Raw genomic sequence first — 26,236 nt, forward strand, 5'->3', positions numbered from 1 at the left:
ACAAACATGCCTACAAACAACTTATCTATATATATAGATATAGTTTCTTTTTTAGTTTTTCTTTTTTAGTTTTTCTTTTTTTGGTTTTGCAGCTTTTTTCATTTTTTTAACTTTTTTTCTTTTTAGTTTTTTAGCTTTTTTATTTTTTTGTTTTTTTAAAGTTTTTTCTTTTTAGGTTTTTTCTTTTTTTAGCTTTTTTCGTGCCATATTAGTTAAGCGCCATTGTAGTTGTGTCCCTGTGTACCACCTGTGAATATAGATAGATATATATGTTTTTAACTACGTAAAACTTGCGAATATACAACATTCTTCGCTGTCCCATTGTCTGTGCATATAAATAGATTGTCAGGTTTACCGACTCTTGAACATGCAACATATAATTGTCCATGGGGAAAACAATCCATATTCAGATCTATACCTCATTATTCTAATGATTGTGCTTGAGCTTTTTTGGTGGTGATTACTAATCGAACATTCCCTGTGTCCCGGTCGTCATGTATATATCCCCCCTGTGGCCCCGGTGTCCCCGTTGTAGTTGTGTCCCTGTGCCCCGGTCGCCATTTATATTCCCTGTGTCCCGGTCGTTATTTGTGTCCCGGTGTCCCAGTCTGTAATTTCTCTTTGAGTGTCCCGTTCGTCATTTATATTCCCTGTTTGCCGGTCGTCATTTGTTTCCCGGTGTCCAGGTCTGTAATTTAGTTAGTCGACAAACATGACGTCAGTCGACATACAAACATGACGTCAGTCAACAGATATAAAACTTGTTTATATATATATATAGATATAGATATAGTTTCTTTTTTATTTTTTATTTTTTTAGTTTTGTAGCTTTTTTAGATTTTTGACTTTTTTAGCTTTTTAGTTCTTTACCTTTTTATGGCACTTGTTATTAACCAAGTGACATATAGCGATCGCAAATTCTGTCGGTCAATGTTCATTCTAACATTGACAGTTGTAAAAATCTTCACGTGCCAAGCATGCTAAAGCTCAACAATTTATAATAAACCTCAAAATTTTAAGTATCTGTTTTAAGGATTTCGAATTACTTTAATCTATTGTCAAAATATTTTGAAATATTTATGCAATTCCCAGTTTTTACATTTTTAGTTTCAGTTTTCTTTTACTTCTTTATTTTTCAGACGTAAATACATATCACCGAACCTTTGTTTTTTTTAACTAAAATCTAGTAAGCATTGATGACCTTATCCAAGTCAAGATCCCAAACCCAATCATCATCGCTATCATTTTCAGTTTTGACACGTTTTGACTCTCGCTGTCCAGGTTGATCTTCATCTAATTGCGCGGTTTTGTTTTCTTTAGCCGCAAGCCTTTTGGCATTAACTCTTTGAGCAGCTTCCTCGGCTGTTTCTTCTGTTGTAGGATTTGGTAACATTCTATCTTTTTCAATGTTTTTTAATTTGTCAATGTTCATTCTATAATATTGACAGTTGGAAAAATCTTCACGTGCCAAGCTTGCTAAAGCACAATAATTTATAATAAACCTTAAAATTTTAAGTATATGTTTTAGGTTTTTCGAATTACTTTAATCTATTGTTAAAATATTTCGAAATATTTATGCAATTCCCAGTTTTTACATTTTAGTTTGTTTTCTTTTTCTTCTTTATTTTTCAGACGTCATATGCGAATCCTGAACACAAAAATACATACAACTTATTTTTATATATATAGGAGATATAATCTGGCGTACTAGACATAGTGTAACAGACATAACACAAAAACAACTTATTTATATATATATAGATTTCCAAGAAAGAAAAAAATCTTGAAGAAAATAAAAAGCGCCTTTAGAAAAAAAGTCTTAAACAAAAAAAAACTTCAAGAAAAAAACATATCTTAAAGCATTACGTAACATACACGTGTACACCGTCATTATAAAAAACCCACGTGTGGGCCGTCCTTAGGTACAAATGGGGGTTCTCCAAGGACATTAGTTACAAAGGTTCATGAGCGATTACGTCATCCTCCATAAATCTAACAAGCTTCAACATTACGTCATCCTCAACGTAGGTAAACATTCCCTATTACATAACATGTAGCTCCCTATTACGTAACAAATAGCTTCCCATTACGTAACACGTAACTCCCTATTACGTAACAGCTAAAGAAATCTCTAACAAAACAATTGCATAAGTTAACAAACAATCCCTATGATGTAATAAACTATTGAACTATACCCTTACATACTTACCGGTATACTATACTATTACGTAAGACTCTGGCGGGTAATTTTCTCCCACCTGTACTTGTCACCTTTCTTTCCTCCGATTATGCAAAGTGCGTTTTGGTGAATAAAACGAAACTGGCATCAAAATTAGGTATACCTGAGTACTTTGCTCCAAAGTGTAAGCAACCGTTAAATGTGGCATGTGATAAATTGGTGCTAGGAATACCGTTGCTGCATTTAGATAAACCAGAAAACAGCTCCACCCTCTTGAATATCAGGTCACTTAATGATATCTTCAGTGATCAAACATCTATTGTTGTTAAATGTTGGATCAATATCCAGTTTTTTACTAATGGGAATTTTTTTTTGTATCCTATTTTTTTTTCTATAATTTTCTTGTTGGCTTGTTTTTTTGATGTTTATGGGCTGTTATGGACTATGGCAAGTAGTAGCCTGTCTGTTAACTATTTATTGTCAATCTCTATTGCTTATGTTAATTTAAGTGAAGGAAATAATGCACAAGCTATGAAAGCAAGTAATTATGTTGATAAACAGTCACCGAAGAATTGACGAGTTAAATATGATTTTTTTTTCTTTTTGGAATTGTCAAGGCCATATGACAGAATATCCTATCCTGTATAAAATTTTGAGTGAATCATCAGAATCATCGTTATTATTAAAACTTAGGAAGACATTTGCCTCAAGTAAGAATAACTATTCACTTCGGGATTTCCAGTTTCCGGTATATATTAGTGAAAGAAAAGAACGGCAGCTTATGGAGCGAGTAATTACGATAAAATATAGTTGTCGCCTTAGTATATAAAACACCATCAAATAATGAAGATATATATTTATAAGGGAGATGGACAAACTAATGGCAAACTTTTGTAGTGAATGGGATATTTCAATATTCAATATTCAATATCCCCTCTTTAAAGGTTCAAGTTGTCAATATTTTCTTAATTTAATGATTTCTTCTTTTCTATATCCAATGATAACTATCCTCACACGAGTCACTAGAACTATCCAGCTACTGGAACTATCCCTAACGCTAATTGACAATATATTGATGGATGGAAAGCTACTTAAATGTTCGTTTGCTGATGCTTTAATTACGGATGGATTGTACCACTTTCTTCTCATGAGTAAATTAAAGAATTCCGGTGGAATGATAACAATGAAGGATTGTTTAAATAAAAAATTCTTCCGTGATTTCAGAAAAGATAATAAAAAAAAAGATTTGAGAGAGAAATGTATAATATAGATTTTCCTCCAGTATTTGAAGATGACTTCGAAAGATATTTTTGCTTGAACACTTACAAAAGCATTAAACAAGACGTGTTCTCTTAGAAGACCTAAGGGCTTGGATGAAAATCCCCAGAAAACCATTGCTTACTCATGCTATTCTCAATTTTATAAAACTATTCACTATTCATTTTCATTTTCGTTTATTAAAACGTGCACTATTGATTTTCAGCAATTTAAAACCTACAGAAATATCTTAAATGGAATGAAACAAAAATTCGATGACAGGAATTTGCAATATGAATTTATGAAGCATAAATATGCCATAAAAAACATGGAAAACAATAAATTCACTCCTGGGTCAAACGCGTAAAATAGAGGTTATCACTAAACTACAAACTGAAAGGGGAAATTTGACCACCCCGAATGATACAGCCAACTATTTATGTAAATATTTTTTTGGTTATCCCTTTTTTAAAACATATGAAAAGCTAATTGGATCTTGGCTGAATGATTACCTTGAAAAAAAATTCTTTTAAACACTCAATTTGGTTTCAGGAAAAGATAATCAACTGAAATGGCAACAATCAAACATGTGGATTGCGTGAATGAGGCAGGCAAATCAGGTTTGATTCCAGCTGCCTTGCTCCTAGATTTAAAGAAAGTATTTGGGCTGGAAGCAAATCTTGGTCAACGGTCATTCAACTTCTGTAGCTAATGGGATAACAAGTTATGTACTAGGTCTTTTTTATTTTTATTTTTATTGATTGAATTAAGAATTATTTGCTAGAGACTGGTATAATTCTTTTTAGGATGATAATTTTCAAATTTTTGTTGCGCCATTTTAATTTAGTGTTTGGCAAAATGAGAAAGGCATTGGTTGAGCTTAATGGGTCAGCAGATTTTAATCTTTTGATATTAAATTATAACTAAAATAACTATATTTATGAAAACGAACTAGAACATTCAATTTCCAATCCAATTAACTCCCTCTAAAGTTTATACGATCACCTCTTTCATATATACCTCAGATATCTCCAGGGTATAAATTTCAACCCTTGTTCCTGGGCTAACGGGGGCTATGTCAACCCCTGAGGCAGTTCTATGTAATTTTGAACCATTTTGAACAAAAGGGTTTTCTTAAAATTTTGATCTGATATATTTGATCAAAAGAAGGTGTGGGGGTCTACTCGCCATAAGATAACTTTTACTCTTAAAAAGGGAACTAGTACTTTCAATTTACAATCAATTGAGCTTTTTCCATAGCTTTCATGATATCCCTTTCCATAAGGACTTTACATTTCCCCGGCGCATAGCTTACAACACTTGCATGTCTCTCTGTCTGGCCAGACAGACAGACAAGGTTTTGTTGTGTGATCTTTGGACTATTTTGAACAAATTGGCCATCTAAATATTGTGATCGAATCAATTTAAAGAAAAGGGGTTGTCGGAAGGGACTAGTTGTCCTTTGATCACTTTTGACTCTTGAGAAGAACAATAAAACTTCAAATTTTCAAGAAAATGAGCCCTCAGAAGTTTATACGACAATGCAATCCATATGAAGTGCCTCTGGAATAAAAAGTAAAACATTGAAGCCTTAAGGCTCTTACTATTTATTCATTTATTTATTGAACGCTCATCATTCACATAACATGATAAAACAAAGTAGAGGAAAAAAGCACGAAAAAAAAACAAAACAAACAAAAGAAAACCACAAGAAGAAGAAAAAACTGATTACTACACTAAATCTTGTCATAGCAACGACATTTACGATAAAAATAAACCATGAATTATTAACAAATTCAAAAATTACTGCATAATGTAAGGTCATGGCACAGACATACAAAATACAAAGTTTTGAACAAGATGAGACAAAAAAATAGAGAAAAAGGGACAACAAACAAACAACAACAATATAAGTAAAAATAACACAAAATACGAATTCAAAAAAGGCACGGAATACTGAAATAATACAAAATACCACTCCTGGGCAGTCATACTCACTATTTATTGTGTTTAGCTATTGCTCTAGCTACTGCAATATTCAGATCAGTAATTTCAAACTGAGGGATAATTTTTGCTGCTTTGCCAGGGTGAAAGGCAGAGTAAATATATTGCAAAACGGAAGAAGAGTGAGCTTATTTTATTTTGGTCTGTATTAGTTAACACTTTCCAAAAGGTTGACGGTGAGGGAGAGCTATTGTGTTAAAAAGGCTAACTAGCCAATGCCGGTTGAATCTATACTTGCAGGAAATCATTGACACATAAGAGGCGAAAATGTGGCAGGTTAAATGTTCAATAAGGAGGTACCGGGTGTGGTGAATGGATGAACCTAAGGAAGACCAAGATACACGAGGTGATTTACAGGTGGAACCAAAGAATTGCCAAGTTTGACTGAATTTAGTAGATCGCTTCCAATTAAAAAGGACTATTTCCACTGCAGAATTGAAATGTAGACCAAACTTAAGGTATTCTGCTTGGAGGATAGAAAAAATATCACTGACTCGTCTTCGGGTGCGTCTAAGATTCAGAATATCGTCAGCGTAACAAACCCTTTAAAATCGGAATAAGCTTTGTTCGAGCGGCTGGAGGCAAATTTTTATCGGGTGGTAATTTTAATCAAACACACAGTCGAGAAAACATGTCCCGAAGAGTCAGAATCACTACAGAGCCTGGCGTTAAGTTGTCAGCTTTCAGAAGCATTGTAGGGTGCATTAACGATTCAAAGGTACGTTTGACACCATGACTAGCAAGAGCCAGACATTTCTCCGCAGATTCTGCTTCAATTAGTGTGTTTGCGACAACTATTGAACCCGAACTGATATGGTGGAGTGTAACATGTCTTTTCAATATTGTCTCTGAAAAGAAGTTCAAAAAGTTTGCTAAGAGATTTTGCAACAGTAATTGGTCAAAAAAGGAAAAGGCATTTGAGTTTTTTGTATACAAAAGGGCTTTTATTAATTTTTTTGGTACTCCGCAAGCAACTAGAACACTCGGAATTTATTAAATACCTGAGTTTACTGTATTCAAAAGAGGTTTTATTATAATTTTTATACCAAGTCAGCAACTAAGACACCTGGAATTTACCTATAATCTGAGTTTGTTGTGAGTACAAGTGCCTATTTTAATGTTTTGATACTAAGTCACCAATTTAAAGTTTCGAATCTTTCAAACTAGCTGAGTTTGTTGTAGTCAAAAGTGCTTTTATTAATTTTATGTACTCAGACAGCAACTAAAACAGTCACTGTTTGTCAACTACTTGAATTGACTGTATTCAAAGGTGCTTTTATAAGAATCTTGATGCTCAGTCCACAACTAAGACACTAGGAATTTACCTTCTAGCTGAACTGGTTGCATAAAAAAGTTCTTTTATTTGATTTTTACACTCAGTCACCAAATAAAAGATTCAAAATTTGCCATTTAGCTGAGGTAGTTGTAATAAAAAGCGCTTTTATTAATTTTTTCATTATTCAGCCAGTAACTAAAACACTCAGAATTTATCAACTACCTCAGTTTATTGTAGTCAATAGTGCTTTCCTTAATATTTTTAACCTCAGTCAGCAGCTTAAATACTTTGAACATACCTACTAGCTAAGCTTGTTGTCGGCAAAAGTGCTTCTTTAATTTTTCGATACTCAGTCATCAACTAAAAGACTCGGAATTTACCAAGTACCTGATTTTGTTTTATTCAGAAGTGCTTTTATTAATTTTTTGGGAGCTCAGCCAGCAACTAAAACACTTGTAATTTATCATCTAGCTGAGTTTATTTGTAGTAAAAACGGCTTTCATTAAATTTCTGATGCTCAGTCAGCAACTAAGACACATGGAATGTACCTTCTAGCTGAGTTTCTTGTAAGCAAAAGTGCTTATTTGAATTTTTTTATACTCAGTCACCAACTTAAAGACTCGGATGTTACCAATTAGCTGCAGTTCTAGTAGTCAAAAGTGCTTTTATTAGTGTTTGGGACTCAGCCAACAATTAAAACAGTGGAAATTTGTCAAATACTTAAATTTATTGTAGTCAAAAGTGCTTTTAATAAAAATATTATACTCAGTCGGCAACTAAGACACTCGGAATTTACCTACTAGCTGAGCTTGATTTATGAAAAAGTACTTTTTTTCACACTCAGTCAATAATTAAAAGACTGAAAATTTTCCATGCACCTTCATTTTTAATAGTCAAAATTGCTCTTATTCATTTTTCCGGTATTCAGCCATTAACTAAAACACTCAACATTTATCAACTACCTCAGTTTATTGTAGTCACAAGTGCTGTCATTAAATTTTTTATGCTAAGTCAGCAACTAAGATGCTTGGAATTTTCCCACTAGCTGAGTTTGTTGTAAGCAAAAGTGTTTTTTTTCATACTCAGTCACCATCTAAAAGAATATGAATTTACCAAGTAGCTTGTTTAGCTTGTGTCGTAATCAGGCTGCAACTCAAACACTCAGAATTTATCAACTACCTGAGTTTATTGTTGTCAAACGTGCTTTTATTAAATTTTTGATACTCAGTCAGCACCTAAGACACTTGAAATTTACCTAGTAGCCTAGTTGTTTGTATTAAAACGAGCTTTTATTTCATTTTTCATACTTTACCACCGATTAGAATTATCAGAATTTATGGTGTAGCCGAGTTTGCTGTACTCAAAAGTGCTTTTATTAATTTCTTTTATACGTTGTCAGATACTAAACCATTAAGAATTTACCAGATAGATGAGTCCGTTGTTTTCAAAAGTTTTTTTTCTATTTGTTGGTACTGAGCCAGCGACTAAAACACTCGGACTCTATCCACTACCTGAGTTCATTGTATTTAAAAGTGTCTTTATTTAAACTTTTGATACCCAGTCAGCAACTAAGAAACAGGGAGTATACCTACTATTTGAGTTTGTTGTGTGCAAAAGTGCTCATTTATTTTTTGATACGCAGTCGGAAAATAAAACATTAGGAATTTACTTGCTAGCTGAGTTTGTTATTCTGAAAAATAATATTACTAATTTTTTTTATATGCTCTTGGTAACTAAACACTCTGGATTTACCAGCGTGCTGATTTTGTTGTAATTAAAAGTGCTCTTATTGATTTTTTTTGGTACTCAACTAGTAACTAAAACACCTGGAATTTATAAAATACCTGAGTTTATTTTAGTCAAAAGTGCTTTTATTAAATTTTGATGCTGAATCAGCAACTAAGACGCTCGAAATATACCTACTATCTGAGTTTGTTGTATACAAAAGTGCTTATATTTAATTTTTTGATACTCAGTCACCAATTAAAAGACTCGGAATTTAATTCAAAATAATCTCTTGGCCCGGTTAGAGATAGTTGTGACTTTTATCATTTCTCTCATAGGATCTTTGTTATATTTCTTAACCTTTATTCAACTTCTATAATTTCGTTATAACATTTTAAGAAGCTTAGATTTCAATTTTGTGAAAATATTACCTTCATGTCTCAAACGGCGTTCTGTAGTTAGAAATATATCTTAAATAACCAGGATTACTGACCAACATTTGTGCTTGTATCATTTCTTTTATAGGCCTGTCGCATCATCAGTTAAAATATATTCGACTTTATTAATTCTGTTAGAATATTTTTAGCAGTTTAAATTTAAGTTTTGAGAAAATATTTACCTTCATATCTCAGACGGGGTATTGTAGTTAAAAAATATCTAAGGCCACCTAAATCATGAAACTACTTACTTCACAGTTCAAAAGAAATCAGTTAAAATCATTTAATTTTTTTAAAATATTTAAGCTTATATTATTTCTCCCATTTGACCGTCTCTCAAAGGACCGTCGTCGTATTTCTTTATCTTCATTCGACCTTATTAATTTTGTTAGAACATTCAAGAAGCTTAGGTTTCTGTTATGAGAAAAAAGCGCCTTCATGTCTCAAACGGCTTAAAAATATATCTTAAGTAACTAGGAACAGTATTAGCGTTTGATCTTGTATCATTTCTCTCACGCTGTAACATCACCGCTTAAATTATGAACAACTTTATTAATTTTGTTAAAACATTATAAGACGCTTAGGATTTGGTTTTGAGAAAATCTTTACCTTCATGTCTCAAACTGTTTATTATAGTTAAGAAATTTATCTCAAGCAACCTAAATCAGGAAATGAGTTACCTCATAGTTCAAAATAAACCAGTTACGATTATCTGACCATGTTAAACACATTTGGGTTTGTATCATTTCTCTCATGAGACCTACGTCATATTTCTTAACCTTCATTCGACTTTAATAATTTCGTTAGAACATTTTAAGAAGCCTAGATTAAAGAATGATTTTGAAAATTAATCTTTTGTTATAAGTATATAAAATGTCATTTTAAGACATGAAAAAAATAGGATAAAAAAAGAAAAAATTTCACTACAAACAATATTTTTCACAACTAACATTTTTCTATCCTCTTCATTTCTTGTTTCTAAAAAATCACAGATGAAATTCATTTGTCATAATTATATTTAATGTCATTTTAAGAAATGTAAAAAAAAGTAGAAATTTTTTTAAGTCCCAAACAAATTTTTTTTCATAAAGTTAAAAAATTTTAAGATAAAAAAAGGGGTGTATAAGGGGCCCATAGAGGTGGGATATGAATTGCCATACGTTTCACCTTAAAAAATGTTAATATAAACACTCATTCCCATAAATATGATTCTTTAAGTGGCTACACTATGCCTACATTGATGTAGGATGTCAAGTAAAATTCAATACTATATCATTAATTATTTTAGTCCAATTTGAAATCAAATAAAATGGTCTATTTTAGTTGTCATTCCTCTGATTACGCCGATTCTACCATTCTATTTGAATTTATATAGATCAGTGTATTAAAGTGGGCATTCCCCTGATTAAGCTGATTCTATTAGACCATTTGAATTCAAATAAAACAGTTTCCTCAACTGGTCATTTTTCCTATTTAGTGATGACTGAATATATGTTAATCATGTACTGACAGGAATATGTAATTGAGGTGCCTGCTGTTATATGCAAAAGAAGCTTAGGGCATATGCAAGTGAGATTTAGATTATAGGCAAAAAGAGCTCCATGTGTAATTTCAGCCTCAATAATGACCATATTACTCACTTCTACCTACCCCAAAGTCGTCAGATCAAAAATTCAAAATAATCATTTCGTACAGCATCGTTCAAGTTTCCAATTACAATCCTTTTTAGGGTGTTATGACTCTCCGTGTTCTCTTGGGAAAGGGCTGTAAGCGGCACCCGTTGTATCGGTATCCAGCATGTTGGTATTGGGCGTATCTACATAGGACGTATCGGCATTGTCTTTTTAATCATGGTTTTGTATCTTCTATACGATTAGGGGAAGAGCCTGTCTTTGTTAAGGCTGATTATGGTAATACTTAACTGAAGCTGTTTTTCCCAATATGCCGGGAAAACCACCATAATTCGACTGATTTCGACGTGAGATTTTGCAAAGAAGAGAGTTTCCCACAGAAAAAAAAAATTGAAACTTTCCAGGAGAAATTTTACACCAAGAGGAGGGGATTTCCTGGTGTTATTTGAAAGATCGTAACAAATTAATTAAAAAACAACAGGAAGTAAGGAACAATATTGAACATTAAAACAAGCAGAAATTATTCCTTATATGAGGGGTGCTGCTCCCCAGAAACAAATAAGTAAAACTACCATGACGGTGTTGCTACCATGGTATATACCATGGCTATACCATGGTGTTGCATTATGGGTATCATTTGAAAAAAGATTAGAAATTGAATTAAAAAAGAGTTTTTTTTCAAATGCAAATAAGGAGCAACATTTAAACTTAAAACGAGCAGAAATTAATCCGTTACATAAAAGGTGCTGCCCCTTCCTCAATACCTCGCTCATAAAAGTAAGGTTACTTATTAACTTAAAAAGTATAGTTTTGATAAAGAGTCAAAATACTTAAAAAAAGTCTATAGCCTCCATCTAGAAATTAATTTTGAAATTGCAAATAGCAAAGCTTTTAATTTTCGGATGGAGGTCTTGTGTAGTCTTGTCTTAGCTCTTCTAGGAATTTTATAGACAGATTACAGTAAACCTAAAACAATATTAGTTACGACAATTCCAAGTAGCTTTGAGTTAGGATGGTTTTTGCGTTTCTGAATCAAAAACCAAAGACCTACTTGATTGACTTTGGTAATTACCTTTGATCAGTAAGCCTGTCTACTGAAATAGTAATTGACAATCCATTCTATCTAAAAATTCTTTTGAACTGCCGCGGTCAATAACCATTACGGTAGGATCGTGGTGACAATTCAAAAGGTTTTGAGTGATACTTTCGGTCGAGCTGAGATTTATACCCCACCATCCTTACAAAGCCTAACCATGTTCTGTTTTATATGACCTATTTGCAAAATAACATCATTTGTTTTCTATTGAAAAGGATTTGTATTTCGAGCAGTGTTTTCTTTATTTGTCACAACATAACAAAAATACAACGAAAAAAAATTTGCAGGGGTGGTCAAGATTTATAAATTAGAATGGTAATACCCCCTCCATCCCTTTCCGAGCTTTCACGGGGTTTGATATTCATTTTAATTCTATTGAAAATATAATTTATGTATTCATGAACAAAAAAGAAGAAAATTGCCATACTAATCAAGAATATTAAAAAGAACTAACTAAAGCAGACTGATTTTTCATAATATAATAATATGAAACCATAAAAATCTCAGCTATTTCTATTTTTCAATTTTGTAAATATAAAAGAAAAAATGAAAGATACTTTTTAAAATATAAAATTAAATTTTCTCTGGAAAATTTTTTTTGGAAAGGGAATTTTTTTGAAGTTGATTTCTATTCATTTGTAACTGTCATAGTTTTGCCATTTGTTAACAATATTTTTTTCCAATTTCTTTGTTAAAAAATCAATAACTTTTGTCCTATTCATCCTCATGAGACATTTTGGGACCACTTTTTTGAAAATTTCATTGGCCAAGGGTCAATATTCTGCTATGCCTTGAGCAGTTCTGGACAATAAGATAATACACTGTCTGGCATATTTTTCAGTCCAACTCTTACAAAGTTGTCCCTGCGATAGACGTCTTTCAATAGTCGCTTCAAGTGAAATCTTGAGTTGGAATACAGAATATGCCAAAATTCATTTGATTTGCCCGAGCCAGTGCGTTTACTGTTTTTAACTTTCTTCTGAATTTAGATTTTTTTTTCTTCTTCTGGCTTTTCCATTTGTGATATGATCAATGTATCTCATATTCTATATGTGGCGAAGGCATCTCAATTTTAATGTTAAAGGGTTCATTTTCTGGGCTTTGCTATCATGTTTCAAACCCATACCGAGTTATGGGTATCATCTGGCTGTATAAACGGTGAAGTTTTGCCAGTTTGAAAGGTGAACGGAGTTCCGTTGGTTTAAAAGCCTCCTGACAATACATGTGGCCAAGCAGGGTCTGACTTCAGTGGTTTGACAATTATCAGCCATAGACTGTTGAAAGCTCTAGTATCCTTTGTAATAACCAAAAGTGATTAGAGGGCAAGACATCCCTTAATGAACTTTTGCCGAAGACGCTAGAGGGTCATCATGGAGAGGCATTGTTTCCGCCTTATGCGCCAACTGGCATGGGAAGTCATAAGTAAGTAAGTAAGAGGGCAAGCACACCCCCCAAGTCCATTGATTCAAAATGTTGAGAGTTTGATCAGCATAATTGAAGATCTGAATCAGACAAGATAAGCATGATCTGTTCTGAAAACCAAAATATACTTTATACTCTGTTTAATTTCTTTTTTTAGTGTTTTCACTTGTTTGAACTTCGATAAAACAAAAATCATGATAAACTAAAGGAATAAATATCAGTATATGCATATTAAACTATCAATCCAGATTCTTTTTTTTTGTAATCTCGGTAATGTTGTTTTTTTCTATAATCTATTATGAGAAACGGAAACAATCAGCTCGAAATAATTATTATTTTCAGTAAAATAAGAGGCTTCAGCACTACTCATCATACAGTTTCTACTCGTTTTGAGTTTGACTTGATTATCAAAAGCTACCCTATAGCGTTGTCTATAGTAAAGGCAATAAGGCTTGAATATTTTATTATTAATTATTATCTTTTCTCAGATGCACATCATTTGGAAGGGGTTGTCGTTTTAACTTCGAAGAGTGCTTATTCGATTGGAAATCGGAAGTTTTAACATCATTTTTAAGAATCAAATGTGACTGACGGCAACTAGCCCCCCCCCCCACACACACACACGCCCTTTTTCCCCAATTACATCCGATAAAATTTTGAGGTAGCCATTTCGTCAAAAATATTTTAAAGATCAGATAACAAAGCTCCAGGGTCGACACAACCCCCCAGAGCCCTTGGATAGATGTTATAAGCTATGAATAGGGGGCATATAAGGTTTTTATGGAAGGCGATATCATATTAATTTCAGACAGGGTTTATTTGATTGAATGTGGGAATTTCTAGTGCTCTTCTTAAGAGTGAAAAGTGATCGAAGGGTAGTTAGCCTTCTTTCCCACGCTCTTTTGTTCTAAAATAAATCTAATAAAAATTTTAAGTTTGACATTTTGTTCAAAATAGTTAAAAGATCAGATAACAATAACTACAGTGATGGCGAAACCCCGGAGAGCCCACTGATGCGTCTTGAAAGTTATGCAGGAGGACTTACGAGGTTCTTAGGAAGGTTTTTTTTATAAACTTTGGACGGGGCAATTGGAAATTGAAAGTTTCTGTTCCTTTTTATGGATCAAAAGTGATAAAATGGTAACTATACTCTCCCCCACACCTTCTTTTCCCCAAATTCATTCGATCAATATTTTGAGATAGCCATTTTTTTCAAAATTGTTCAGAGATCAGATAACAAAAACTCTAGAGTTGACGCGATCCACCAAAACAGGGACAAGTGTTGAAAGCTATGCTCCGGGGACATAAAAGATTTCTATTGAAAGAGTGGTCGTACAAACTCCAGAGCAGAAGAGATTTTTCCACAGCAAAGAGGCGTTTTTGCCATTTTACTTTTCAAAACAACAAGTGCGCCGAAAAGTGTGCTGAAAGCTTATGAGTTTCAGAGGCTATGGTTCTGCGTGGTAGCGCATTCATTCCTAAAGATGAATTTGGTCTATAAAAAGTAAAGATTTAGAGGAGCAATTATTTCCAAGCTTCATTTTACTGAGTTGATTCACTTGAGGCTTATGCAAATTATATACAATTGTGTGTAGGTGCTCATCAGCTGGTCAAACGGAGGATCGGCAGGTATCTGAGCAGTTGATAGAGTAAGAGGTGGCAGTGTGCACGAAGCCTCAAAACGCATTTTACTCAAATCTTCTTTGTCTCTGTGAGCCTTAAGATGAACGTAGAACAAATTTTTGCTTTAGTGGGGGGAAGGTAGTAGAAATTAATGTGTGTGGTTTGAATGGTTGAGTTTTAAAACTGTGATAATGATGATCCCATAGCCTGTTTAAGATATTTCATAATTCTTCTCCCAAGAGAAATGTTTTCTTAGATGGACTTTTCGGGAATATTTTTTTAAGCATGTTTTTACAGATATTAAACTTATATTAAAAAGAAGGCAAATGAATAGTGGCTGCTCCCTTAAATTTAAGTCAGCCTTGGAAAAGTGGAAATTTTCCAAATATTTGATAGTCAAACCAATGAAGTTGATTTATTTTGAACAATAAACCAGGAAAAGTGGAAAGTCTTCAAACATTTGATAGACAACCACTAAAGTTGATTTCCTTAGAAACAAAAGACCCAGGAAAAGCAAAAGTCTTAACAAATTTGATAGTTAAACCAGTGAAGCTTTTTTTTCTTAACAGTTGACCCGGGGAAGTAAAAAATCATCAAAAATTTGATATTCACACCAATAAGGCTGATTTCTTTTGATTAATAGACCCATAAAAATTGGAAAGTCTTTAAAAATTTGATGTTCAAACCAATAAAGTTTATTTCTTTCGAACAGTAGAGCCAGGAAAACTGAAAAGGCTTCGAAAATTTGATAATCAAACCAATAAAGCTGATTTCTTTTGAGCAATTTACCCACAAAAAGTAAAAAGTCTTAAGAAATTTGATAGTCAAACCAATAATGTTGATTCCTTTTGAACACTAGACTCAGGAAAAGTGGAAAGTCATCAAAAATTTGATAGTCAAACCAATAATGATGATTTCTTTTGAAAAATAGACTCAGTAAATGTGGAGAGTCTTCAAAAGTTTGATAGTCAAACCAATCAAGTTGATTTATTTTGAACAATTGACCCAGAAAAAGTTGTAAATTCTAAGAAATTTGGTAGTCAATCAAATAAAGTTAGTGTTTAACAATAGACCTAGAAAAGTGGAAAGTCTTCAAAATGTGTTATTAAACCAATAAAGTGGATTTCTTTAGAAATGTAGACCCAAGAAAAGTGGAAAATCTTCAAAAATTTTATAGACCAACCATTAAAGTGGATTTCTTTTGAAAAATAGCCCCAGGAAAGTAGAAATTCAAACAAGTAGACGGTTTATCTCTTCGAGCGTTTAAGGCAATAATGTATTATATACTACCGTGCCTACTCTTCATCATTAATCTGTCACTTGCAAAGGGCAGTTTTTGATCAGCTAACAGTTCCGAAAGTGATACCACTTCATAAAGGTGGCCCTAAAAAGGAAATTGAGAATTGGAGACCGATTTCTATTCTTCCATTGTTTTCTAAACTACAAGAAAAAGTGGTTCATAATCGTCTATATGGCTTCCTACAGGCTAATTGTTTACTGAGTAAGACCAAATCGGATTTCGTAAAGGGCACTCGACATCGAATGCTCAGCAACATTTTATGGAATCAGTGAATAGTGGTATAGACAGAGGTGAAACACCATTGTCTATATTTATTGATATTTGCAAAGCATTCAATACAGTTAATTTTCAAACGCTACTAAGTCGGATGGAGTCACTAGGTGTCCGCGGAAAGTGCCTGAAATGGTTTGAAAGCTATCTCACAGGATGATCTCTCAAAGTAGTTTTGAGTGATGTAAACTCAGTAGCATTTCCATTGATGTCTGGAGTACCACAAGGTTCAGTGTTGGGTCCACTTCTTCACCTTATCTATGTTGATCTCATGCGTTTTTACCTGAAAGATGTGTGTCTTACCTTGTTTGCTGATGATACTGTTTTAACTGTGTTTGCCTCATCTGTGGAGGAGCTGGTGAGAAAAGCGAATCTTGCACTGGAAAGGCTAGAGGTCCACACAGCTAGAGGTACACAGCTAGATGTGCATGGATTCGTAACTTTACGTGGTAAGCCAATTCAGCAAGTTGATCATCTCCGCTATCTTGGTTTTTATCTGGATTACCACCTGTCATGGAGATGCCAAAGTGACACTATTTCATCAAAAATCGCCCGTGGGGATGGCATACTTCGGCGTCTGCAGCACTTTCTCCCACAAAGGATACTTCTAACTATATATTATTTGTTGGTTTATCCATATATCTCCTACGGCTGGCTCCTATGGAGCAGAAACTTCTTACCCAACTATAGAGTGCAAATTCTACAAAATAAAAGTATTAGAACAATAGGTAGATATGTCCAAGATATGCATGACACCTGTGCTTGCTTTATGTTGCTGAAGTTCCTTGATGTCGGTCAGATAAGAGATTACTAGGCTGCTGTATTTGTGTTTCAGTGTATGAATGGCCTAGCCTCAGATATCTGTAAGAGTATTTACCAAACAAATAGTAATCTGCATAACTATGGAACAAGGCAAAGTAGTCATATAGTTGTGGATTTACGTCATGTTACCCGGTCTTCATTCTCAATGAAACACCTGGGTCCAAGTGTATGGAATGAACTGCCAGTGAGCATTAGGGTGGCGGAGCACATACCTCAGTTTAAAAAGAAATTAAAGGATTATTTTTTGGGGGATAAATGTTGAATTTATTATGAGCGGCAGGGTAATTAGGTGAGGAAAGGGTGGGTTCGGGAGGTAAGGGTGGGGCTAGGGAGGTAAGGGTGGGCCAGGGAGGTAAGGGTGGGCTAGGGAGGTAAGGGTGGGCTAGGGAGGTATGGGTGGTCAGGGGGTAAGGTGGGGTTGGGAGGAATGAAAAGGGGGTGGGAGAGTTGGGTTGGGAGGGAGAGGATTTGTTATTATAGGTAAGTAGATATGTGGACTTTCGCGCAAATAAAACCTTGATAGGTTTTCCCTTGCGCGAAAGTGTTGTATTTTATTTATTTATTTGTGAGTGTTGAAGTAAAAACTTGAACTTGAAAAAAAACTTGAAATAAAGTTGATTTCTTTTGAACAATAGACCCTGGATATTTACAGTCTTCAAAAATTTGATATTCAAACCACTAAAGCTGATTCCCTTCGAGCAAAATATCCAGGAAAAGCGAAAGTCGTCAAAATTTTTTTATAGTCAAACAAATAAAGTAATTTTTTTTTAACAATAGACCCAGGAAAAGTAAAAAATCTTCAAAAATTTGATAGTCGAACCAATAGAGAAGATTTCTTCTGAACGAACAACCCAGGAAAAGTGGAAAGTCTTGAAAAATTTGATAGTCAAGCCAAAAAAGTTGATTTCTTTTGATTAATAGACCCAGGAAAAGTGGAGAGTCTTTAAAAATTTGATATTAAGGCCAATAAAGTTGATTTCTCTTGAAATATTAACCAGGAAAAGTGAAAAGGCTTCAAAAATTTGATATTCAAACCAATGATGTTGATTTCGTTTGACTAATCTACCCGGGAAAAGTGAAAACTCTTTAAAAATTTGATAATCATGCCAGTAAAGTTGAGTTCTTTTTATCAGTAGACCCAGGAAAAGTGGAAAGTATTAAAAAATTCGATAGTCAAACCAAAAAAGATAAAATTCTTTTGAAAAATAGACCCAAGAAATGTGGTAAATTGTAAAAATTTGATAGTCAAAACGATAAAGTTAATTTTTTTAAGCAATAGACCTAGAAAAGTGGAAATTCTTCGAAAATTTGTTAGTCAAACCAATAAAGTGTATTTTGTTTGAACTATAGACCAAAGAAAAGTGAAAGTCTTCAAAAATTTCATAGTCAAACCAATGAACTTTATTTCTCTTGAAAAATAGACCCGGGAAAGTGGAAAGTACTCAAAAATTTTATAGTCAAACAGATGAAGTTGATTTCTTTTGAACAAAAGACCGAGGAAAAAAAAGAAAGTCTTCAAAAATTTGATGTTCAAACCAAAAGAAGTAGATTCCTTTTCAACAGTAAACCCAGGAAAAAATGGAAACTCTTCAAGGATTTGATAACTCAAACCAGTAAAATTGATTTTTTTTAACAATAGACCCAGGGTAAGTGAAAAATCCTCAAAAATTTGATTGTCAAACTATTAAAGTTTTTTTTTACAATTGACCCAGGAAAAGTGGAAAGTCTTCAAAACTTTGATACTTAAACCAATAAAGTGGATTTATTTGGAACAATAGATCCAGGAAAAGTGAAAATCTTCAAAAATTTATTATCAAATCAATAAATTTGATTTCATTTGGACAACAGAGCCAGTAATTTTGGAAAGTCTTGTAAAATTTAATAGTCAAACCAACAAAGTTGATTTCTTTTGAAGAATAGACCCAGGAAAAGTGGAAAATCTTCAAGAATTTTATTTTAACCCTGCTGGTCGGAAACGACAACTTGGTCACCCAAGAGCAAGATTGTCCGACAGTCTACATTTTTTTCTAAGTAAGACAAACGAAATAAACTGGCTATCTCAATATTTTGATCAGATAACTCTGGGAATAAATGGGCTTGGTAGGGGGCCAGTTGTTCTCCAATCTTTTATATCACTTAAAGAGAACTATAACTGTTAATTTTTGCTCAAATGCACCCTTTCTCAATCTTCAGGATCATTATTTCAATAAAATTACCCCAGGGAAGAAACAACAACAACAACAACAACAACAAAAATTCACGTATCCGTGGTCTGTCTTTTGGCAAAAATAGCGAAATTCTACATTTTTCTGTATAGAATCTTGAAACTTCTACATTAGGGTTTTCAAGTAAGTGGAATCTGGTGGTGGGATTTTCATCAAGATTCTTTGAATTTTTGGAGGTTATTTCCCTTATTTCAAAAATCATAAAAATTCTCAGGCTCGTAGCTTTTGATGGGTAACGCTAAATTTGATGAGTTTTAAATATTCGGAATCGACATTAATATTGATGCCGGTGGATATCAATATAATTATTGACACCCAAATTCTGTTTTTTACAGTTTCGGTTTCCATAGCGCCGAGGAGCGCCTTAAATATTTCCTTTTTTGTATTTTTTCCTTTGTTGTATTTTTTTTTGACATCGTAGGCACCTCGTAGGGCACCTCGTAGACAAGAAGTTGTCCTCGAAACTTGAAATGGGGCTCACTCCTAGAAACTTCAAAAGGGCTAGTACCCTTTTTAATAGTCAAAAGCTATCGGAGGGCAACCATCCCCTTCCCCGACCCCACCACGCCTATTATTTTCCCAAACACATACATTCAAAATTTTTAGACATTTTGTTCAGCGTAGTTGAAAGGTCCTGAAATTAAATATTTGAGGAAGAAAATCCTTCCACAGCCCTTATAGCACGGGTTGCAAGTTATAACCAGGGGGTAAATCAGGTGTTTACATAAAGGATGGCCGTATAAACCTTGGAGGAGATTTACTGGATTGGTAATCAGAAGTTCTAGTGCTATTTTCAAGAGTCAAAGTGATCGGATGGCAGCTACTCCCCCTCCCCTGCATTGTATTTTCCTAAAATGCATCTGATCGAAATTTCAAGACACCTATTCGTTCAAAAATAGTCCAAAGATCATGGGCAGCGCAATTGTGCTGCCTAAGTAAAGAGCAATGTAGGCACAAATGTATTGTAGGCTATATTGTTTAAAATTTACTTTTTTTTTTTTTTTTTAGATCAGTACACTTCGTATAGAAGGAGTTTTCATAGAAACTTTGAAAAAGACTCATTAGATTACAAATTGAAAGTTCTATTGTCCTTCCAATGGGAGAATTCACAAGTTTCTGTTGTCTCATGGGCGGGGAGAATGCTGACCATTCCCCCACCCATCAGTTTCTCGAAGACATCTAATAAACATTATATAATATCATTTTTTCAGTTTAGTTGAAAGATCCAGTAATTATGTTTCTGAAGATTAACCCCTTCCCCCAGAGCCCCCAGGGCAAGAGTTGTAAATTGCGTACCGGGGAATGTAAGGTCTTTATGGAAAGTGTGGTTGCATAAACTTTCAGTGGGCTCATTCGATTCAAAATTGAAAATTCTAGCCCCTTTTTTAATAGTGGAAAGTGAAATGAGGGCAACCAGTCCCCCCTCGTCGATAATTTTCCCAATTTATTGTTTTTTTCTTTTTAGCCTAAACAGTTCTTGGTAACGAATTTAAGTAAGGACCGACGCTGCTCAATATTAGTCCAAACTATAAAAAATTGAATTTTGATATCAATAGATACATCAAATAAATTTGCTTATTGTGCTGATTCCAAAAATGAGAGATTATTCAAGTTTTAGTATTACCCAAACGTTAATACTAAAGGTAATACCCAAACGGTAATACAAATGATTTTCTCAGGAACGAGCCCGAGAAAACTTAAATTATTTTTAAGAAATTATGGAGACATCCCCTAAAATTCGAGGAATCTTACTGAAAATGACATCATCAGATTTTGCATATCAGAGAACCTTACTGTGGATGGTTTAAGCTCATATATACAAAAGTGTTGAATTCTGGAATATTTGCCAGAAGAAAGATCATGGATGTATGTTTATTTGCTTTGTATTTTTTTTTATGGGTGACCATACCGAATCAATGACCGTAGAAGATAGAAAGATTGATTGCATTTAATTGAAAACCAAAGGTTTAAATACCCTTTTTAAGCAACCCAAGGGATTGAACGGCAGCTAGCCTCCTCCCATGCCCTTTTTTCTTAAAAATTATCTGATGAAAGTTTAAGATATCTATTCTGTTCAACCTAGTTGAGAGGATCAATAACTGTCTCTTTAGGGATATTATGATCCCTCACATCCCTAGGGAAAGGGTTCTAAGTTTCAAAATTTACCAATTATTATCCTGCAATATTTTTCAGCGATGATGGAGTTGTCCGAAGGAAATTTTAAGGGGAGAAGGGAGTTTTTACGTGGGCAGAATTTCCCAGGGAGGAGTTTTCTATGGCGAGAGAGAATTTTTCATGAAGGAGGAGCTTGTAAGATTGATCAAATCGGACGATTTTTCTTTTAATTTTAATTATTAAATTTGGGACAGGGGCCAGTGGGGTGACTCTGTGAGCTTAGCCAGAGTAGACCCAGCTATAAATGGGTACCTGGAGAAATCTGGGGAAGGTAAACAGGAAGGGTGTGCGAAACCAGAGGATATTTGGTCCCCCAGCCCACATTGTGCCTCCTGGCTGAAGGGTCAAGATGGAAAGCTTATCAATTTTTCAGGATCCTTTCAGACAAAGGATCCTGAATCCAGCGCACTAATCTACTCTTACTGTCCTTACTGTCAGTAAAGCCCCATCTAAACCCATCAAAAGCTATAAGCCTGAGCAAATTTGCAGAATTTTCTAAGAAGGGGGAGAACCTTTTGCAATTCAAAAAATTATATTTTAAAATTACACCATCTGGTTCAGCGTATCAGAAAACTCTCCTGCAAAAGTTCCAAGCTCCTATTTGCAAAAATATGGAATTTTGTACTTTTTGCCGGAAGAAAGTTCACGGATGCGTGTTTATTTGTGTGTATTTTAGGGTGATTTCACCAAACCAATAGTCCTAGAATGTCGGGAGAGAGTTTTTTAAACGGAAATTAAAATTTATAGTGCCCTTTCTTAAGTGAGCAAAAACTTCAGAGAGCACATCTTTTCTCTCACGCCCCTTTCTTCGCCAAAGTTGTCCGATACCAATTTTGAGATAATCATTTTGTTCACCATAGTTAAAAGGTCACCCACAACCCCTTGGGAAGTAAGTGGTGAAATTTCCTGTTCTTTACATTTATATAATTTTTTTATTGGAACTTATACAGACATTTTTCGGGGGGGGGGGAGGGGATTTTCTTTTGAGGAATTTTCGATGAGGAGGGAAGTTCATCGGGGTTTGAACTTTCCAAATGTAATTTTTCACTGGAGGAATTTTTCACCCTCTATGAAATTCTTCATATTTGTCTTACTTTCTCTTTACTGACCCAATTTTGCATGTGAAGATAATGAGGGGAATTGTCGGAGGGGGATTTTTACTAGGTTGGAATGGTCTAGAGTATCTTTCCGCAGGAATACAATTTTATACAGAAAAATTCTCTATGGGGAAGTTTTTCGCGGGATAAATTTTCCGGGGGAAATTCTCTGCAGGAGCAATTTTATATTCTAGCTCTGCAGCTAGAATGGAATTGCCAAGGGGGGATTTTACTAGCGGGAGGGGAAATTTTACGTGGGAAGAACTTTCAAATTAGGAATTTTCCGCGGGGGAAATTTTCTATGGAGGGGGAGCCAGGGTTCCTGGCATTATAATTTGATCGGATATAAGAAGTTTAATAATATCCTTTTAAAGTAACCAAAATGATTGGAGGGCAGCTGGCCCTTCTCAAACGCTTCAAATTCGTCTGATCAAAATTTTTAGATGGATGTTTTATTCAGCATAGTTGAAAGATTCAATAGCTAATCGTTTGGTGATAACCAACCTTTAACATCCCCCGAGGAAAGGACTGTAAGTTACAAAATTTACCCATTGTTTACTTAAAATATCTTTCAGTGACGTTGGAATTGTCCGAAAGTAATTTACGGGGAAGAAGGTTTTTTTTACGAACACATAAAATGTCAAATGGGGATAAGTCCTTTTATTAGAAAGTGGAAACAAATATAAAAGATCTGAATACTTCGACTATATACACCAGTGGCTGTCATCAGCAGAAAAAGTAAAGCATTACAATTAAAACAAACGTATTTAGACGGAATAAAACAATTACTTTCGGATCACAAATAGTTTCTGGTCACACCCTAGATCTGTCTTAGGAAGATGGCACAAACTTGTTCTTCTTCCAATCGGAAAAGGAAATGTTGTTAAATTTAAAGTTATGTACCTGATTGGTCACATCTCCTAATGAATTTTCATTTGTAATTCTCTTTTCTTTTGCAATTGGACGAAGAAAAAGTTTGTGCCATCTTCATTAGAAATTAAACTTACATTCAAGGCAATATCAAAGAAGAAAATTTACAACTCAAGACTTTGAATGAACCAGGTTAGTGAATTCTCTCAGACAGAACTAGGGAATGACCCGGAAACTATTTGTGACACGAAAGTAATTATTTGGTTCTGCATAAATGCATTTCTTTTAGTTGTAATGTTAATAATAACAAGGGCTTTATCCAGGATTTTTTTTTTGGGGGGGGGGAGTTTTAAATAGGATATTTTTTGAGGTGGAAGGTTGCAAAAAAAACTTAAAACGGATCAAAAATTTATTCATATTCATTTTCGGTATGTTTTTACGAGTTGGAAAATATTCCAGAGGGGGAGGGGTCAAACCCACTATCCCTCCCTGGATAGGTCTTGATAAAAACCATTGGTGTACATGGTGGAAATGTCTGGATTTCTCTATCTGTTTTGACTGTCTAATAGAAGGACTGGTCCCTATTTGAACTCTTATTTGTTCATCATTGAAATGGAGCGTCGTTTTATAAAAATAAATACCTCATTTAATATATTACGTCGCGTCGAAGAAGTGGGTTTCTTGCGTGGGAGAAACTTTCCAAGGAGAAATTTCCCGCGATGGGAGGGGACTTTGAATGAAGGAGGAGCCTGATTTTTGTCATGTGGATATGTTCTGAGGGAATTATCCAGGGGCTATTTTCCGCGGGCTTTGATTTCCGGGAAATTATTTCCACGGAAGGGGACATTTCTGAAGTGATCCAGAAACCGATTAGAGATTAAAGTCTTACTCAAATGAAATAATACTAAGGAGTATTTTTCAGGCTGTATCGTCCTCAAGCAATTTTACTCGGAAGGGGTATGATGGGGGAATGCACTTTATGTTGGATGAAATCTCGACGGAGGAGTTATCCGTTAGCGGGAGGAGCATATATCATAGAGGGTGAGCCGGATTTATCAGCATTATTTGAAAATCGAAAAGAAATTATTCATATCTGAAAGGTTGCCACCTCCTCAATTACTTTACTCTTTACTCTAAAATTTAACTGTTTACTAAAAATAAAACATGGGGGCCGTTTAGTTAGAATAGCAAGCTGTTTTAAAAGTGCTATTAGCTATAGCGTAAAGAGCAAGGCATTGATGAAGGGGCAACCCCTCATATAAAGAATAAATCTGCCAAAATTATGTGCAAATTTTGTTTTAATTTTCTGTGTACAGTTAGCCCAATTCGAGCCTGCATTAGTTGAAAACGACCAGATTTTAAAAAAAAACATTTTTTTTCAATTGAAAGCAAGGAACATAAATAAAACTCAAAACCAACAGAAATTATTCTGTATATGAAGGTGTTGCCCCCCTCCTCAAAACGTTGCTTTTTACGCTGAAGCTTGACCGCATGCCCCTTTATTTAAAGAGCAACTCCTGAAACACAAGGGCCATTAAGAAGAATAAGTAGCTTTTTTAAGAGGGCTCAAAACTTTATCGTGAAGAAAAGGGTATTGGGGAGAATAATTTATGCTGGTTTTGAGTTTTAATCTTCCTCCTTACTTTCGATGCAATTCTTTTTTTATTTAATACACCAAGAAGTGGGATCTGAAAAATCCCAAAAATTGATTCAAAAACCAAATTTGGATGTTAGCATAATAAACGAGGGTTAAGGGGATTTCAGCCCTCCTCCATTTGTAGGGCAATTTTTCTGTATTTTAAGCTTTAATAAAATTCATTACTCTAATTTGTAAAAAAAAATACAGTTTTATGTTATATTTTCTGTGAAATGTAACCATCTTGACATTGCGAAAACACAAACAAGAGTATTAGAAGAAAGTTCCCAATTCAAATAGCCAAATATTTGTATTTATCTATGTTTCATATATTTGATAATGAACAAATAAGAGTCTTAAACAGATAAACATAATCGCGATAGACAATATTCTTTTACTTAATGCAATTTCTTTTAGTCGGAAGAAAAAGCTCGACGATACACTAGTGAAAATGCCTGCTCCGAACGCTTTGAATGATATTAAGCCTCCCAAGGAAAGCTCAATCGACATTTCCTCTCTGAAAAACAATATTGTAAGCATTTACTTTCATTTTAAATAGATATTAACAATGAATTTTACCACGTTGCATCAACAGGTTACATTTGGGGGACGGGATAGGAGCCATTTTGTCCCAAACTTTTTAGTACGATATTAGTTGCCTTTAACTACGCAATGGTATATCATTTATCCAGGAAAGTAGAAACAGTTAGGTGACTGTATACTGCATAATGCTGCCTGTAAAAGATGTAAGGGTGGTATGTGATACAACAACAAAAATCCTCCAAGGTCAACCATGCCTCGTAAAATAAGAAGTTGCCAAGGATATTCTGCTGATCATAAATTGATTCTTGTATTGCATTATAACAGTTATGTTCTGCGTTTTATGGCTACCAATAAGACAAAATTTGTGACAGAATTACATACTTTTAGGTTTGTTGATACAAGGAGTGAATAGGAGGAGAAAGAGCTAATTTTAGGGTTCTATTACCTTCACTTTTCTATTACTAATATTTTGTTGTCTTTTTCCTTCACTTTTCTATTACTATTATTTGGTTCACTTTTTCTATTATAGTTCATCAGATCCTGTTTTTCAGCATGGAATGGATTTTTTTTTCTCTTGAGCTACGAAGTTTACACATTTCTTTTTTTTCTTTTTTTTGTTTTTTTTTTATTTATTTATTTTTTTTAATG

At 34.1% G+C, this 26,236-nt stretch overlaps 1 protein-coding gene and 1 long non-coding RNA gene across 6 annotated transcripts in view; one reads left to right on the top strand and one right to left on the bottom strand.

Annotated features, from left to right (window-relative positions):
• Positions 1-253: 253 nt before the first annotated feature.
• The window catches only part of LOC136025328 (uncharacterized), a 116,268-nt gene continuing 90,285 nt past the window's right edge, over positions 254-26,236 (bottom strand). For all 4 annotated transcript variants that reach the window (XR_010617069.1, XR_010617067.1, XR_010617068.1 and 1 more), the window contains one exon: positions 254-6,288. This is a non-coding gene — a long non-coding RNA (uncharacterized LOC136025328). The remainder of the gene's footprint in view (positions 6,289-26,236) is intronic.
• Positions 25,436-26,236, top strand: part of LOC136025327 (sodium-independent sulfate anion transporter-like) — a 57,989-nt gene continuing 57,188 nt past the window's right edge. For both annotated transcript variants that reach the window (XM_065701239.1, XM_065701241.1), the window contains exon 1: positions 25,436-25,577. In XM_065701239.1, the coding sequence (XP_065557311.1) occupies positions 25,497-25,577 (81 nt within the window). In that variant the 5' untranslated portion in view covers positions 25,436-25,496. The remainder of the gene's footprint in view (positions 25,578-26,236) is intronic.

The sequence above is a fragment of the Artemia franciscana genome, chromosome 3 (genome assembly GCF_032884065.1).
Source record: "Artemia franciscana chromosome 3, ASM3288406v1, whole genome shotgun sequence".
Taxonomy (NCBI): Eukaryota; Metazoa; Arthropoda; class Branchiopoda; order Anostraca; family Artemiidae; genus Artemia; species Artemia franciscana.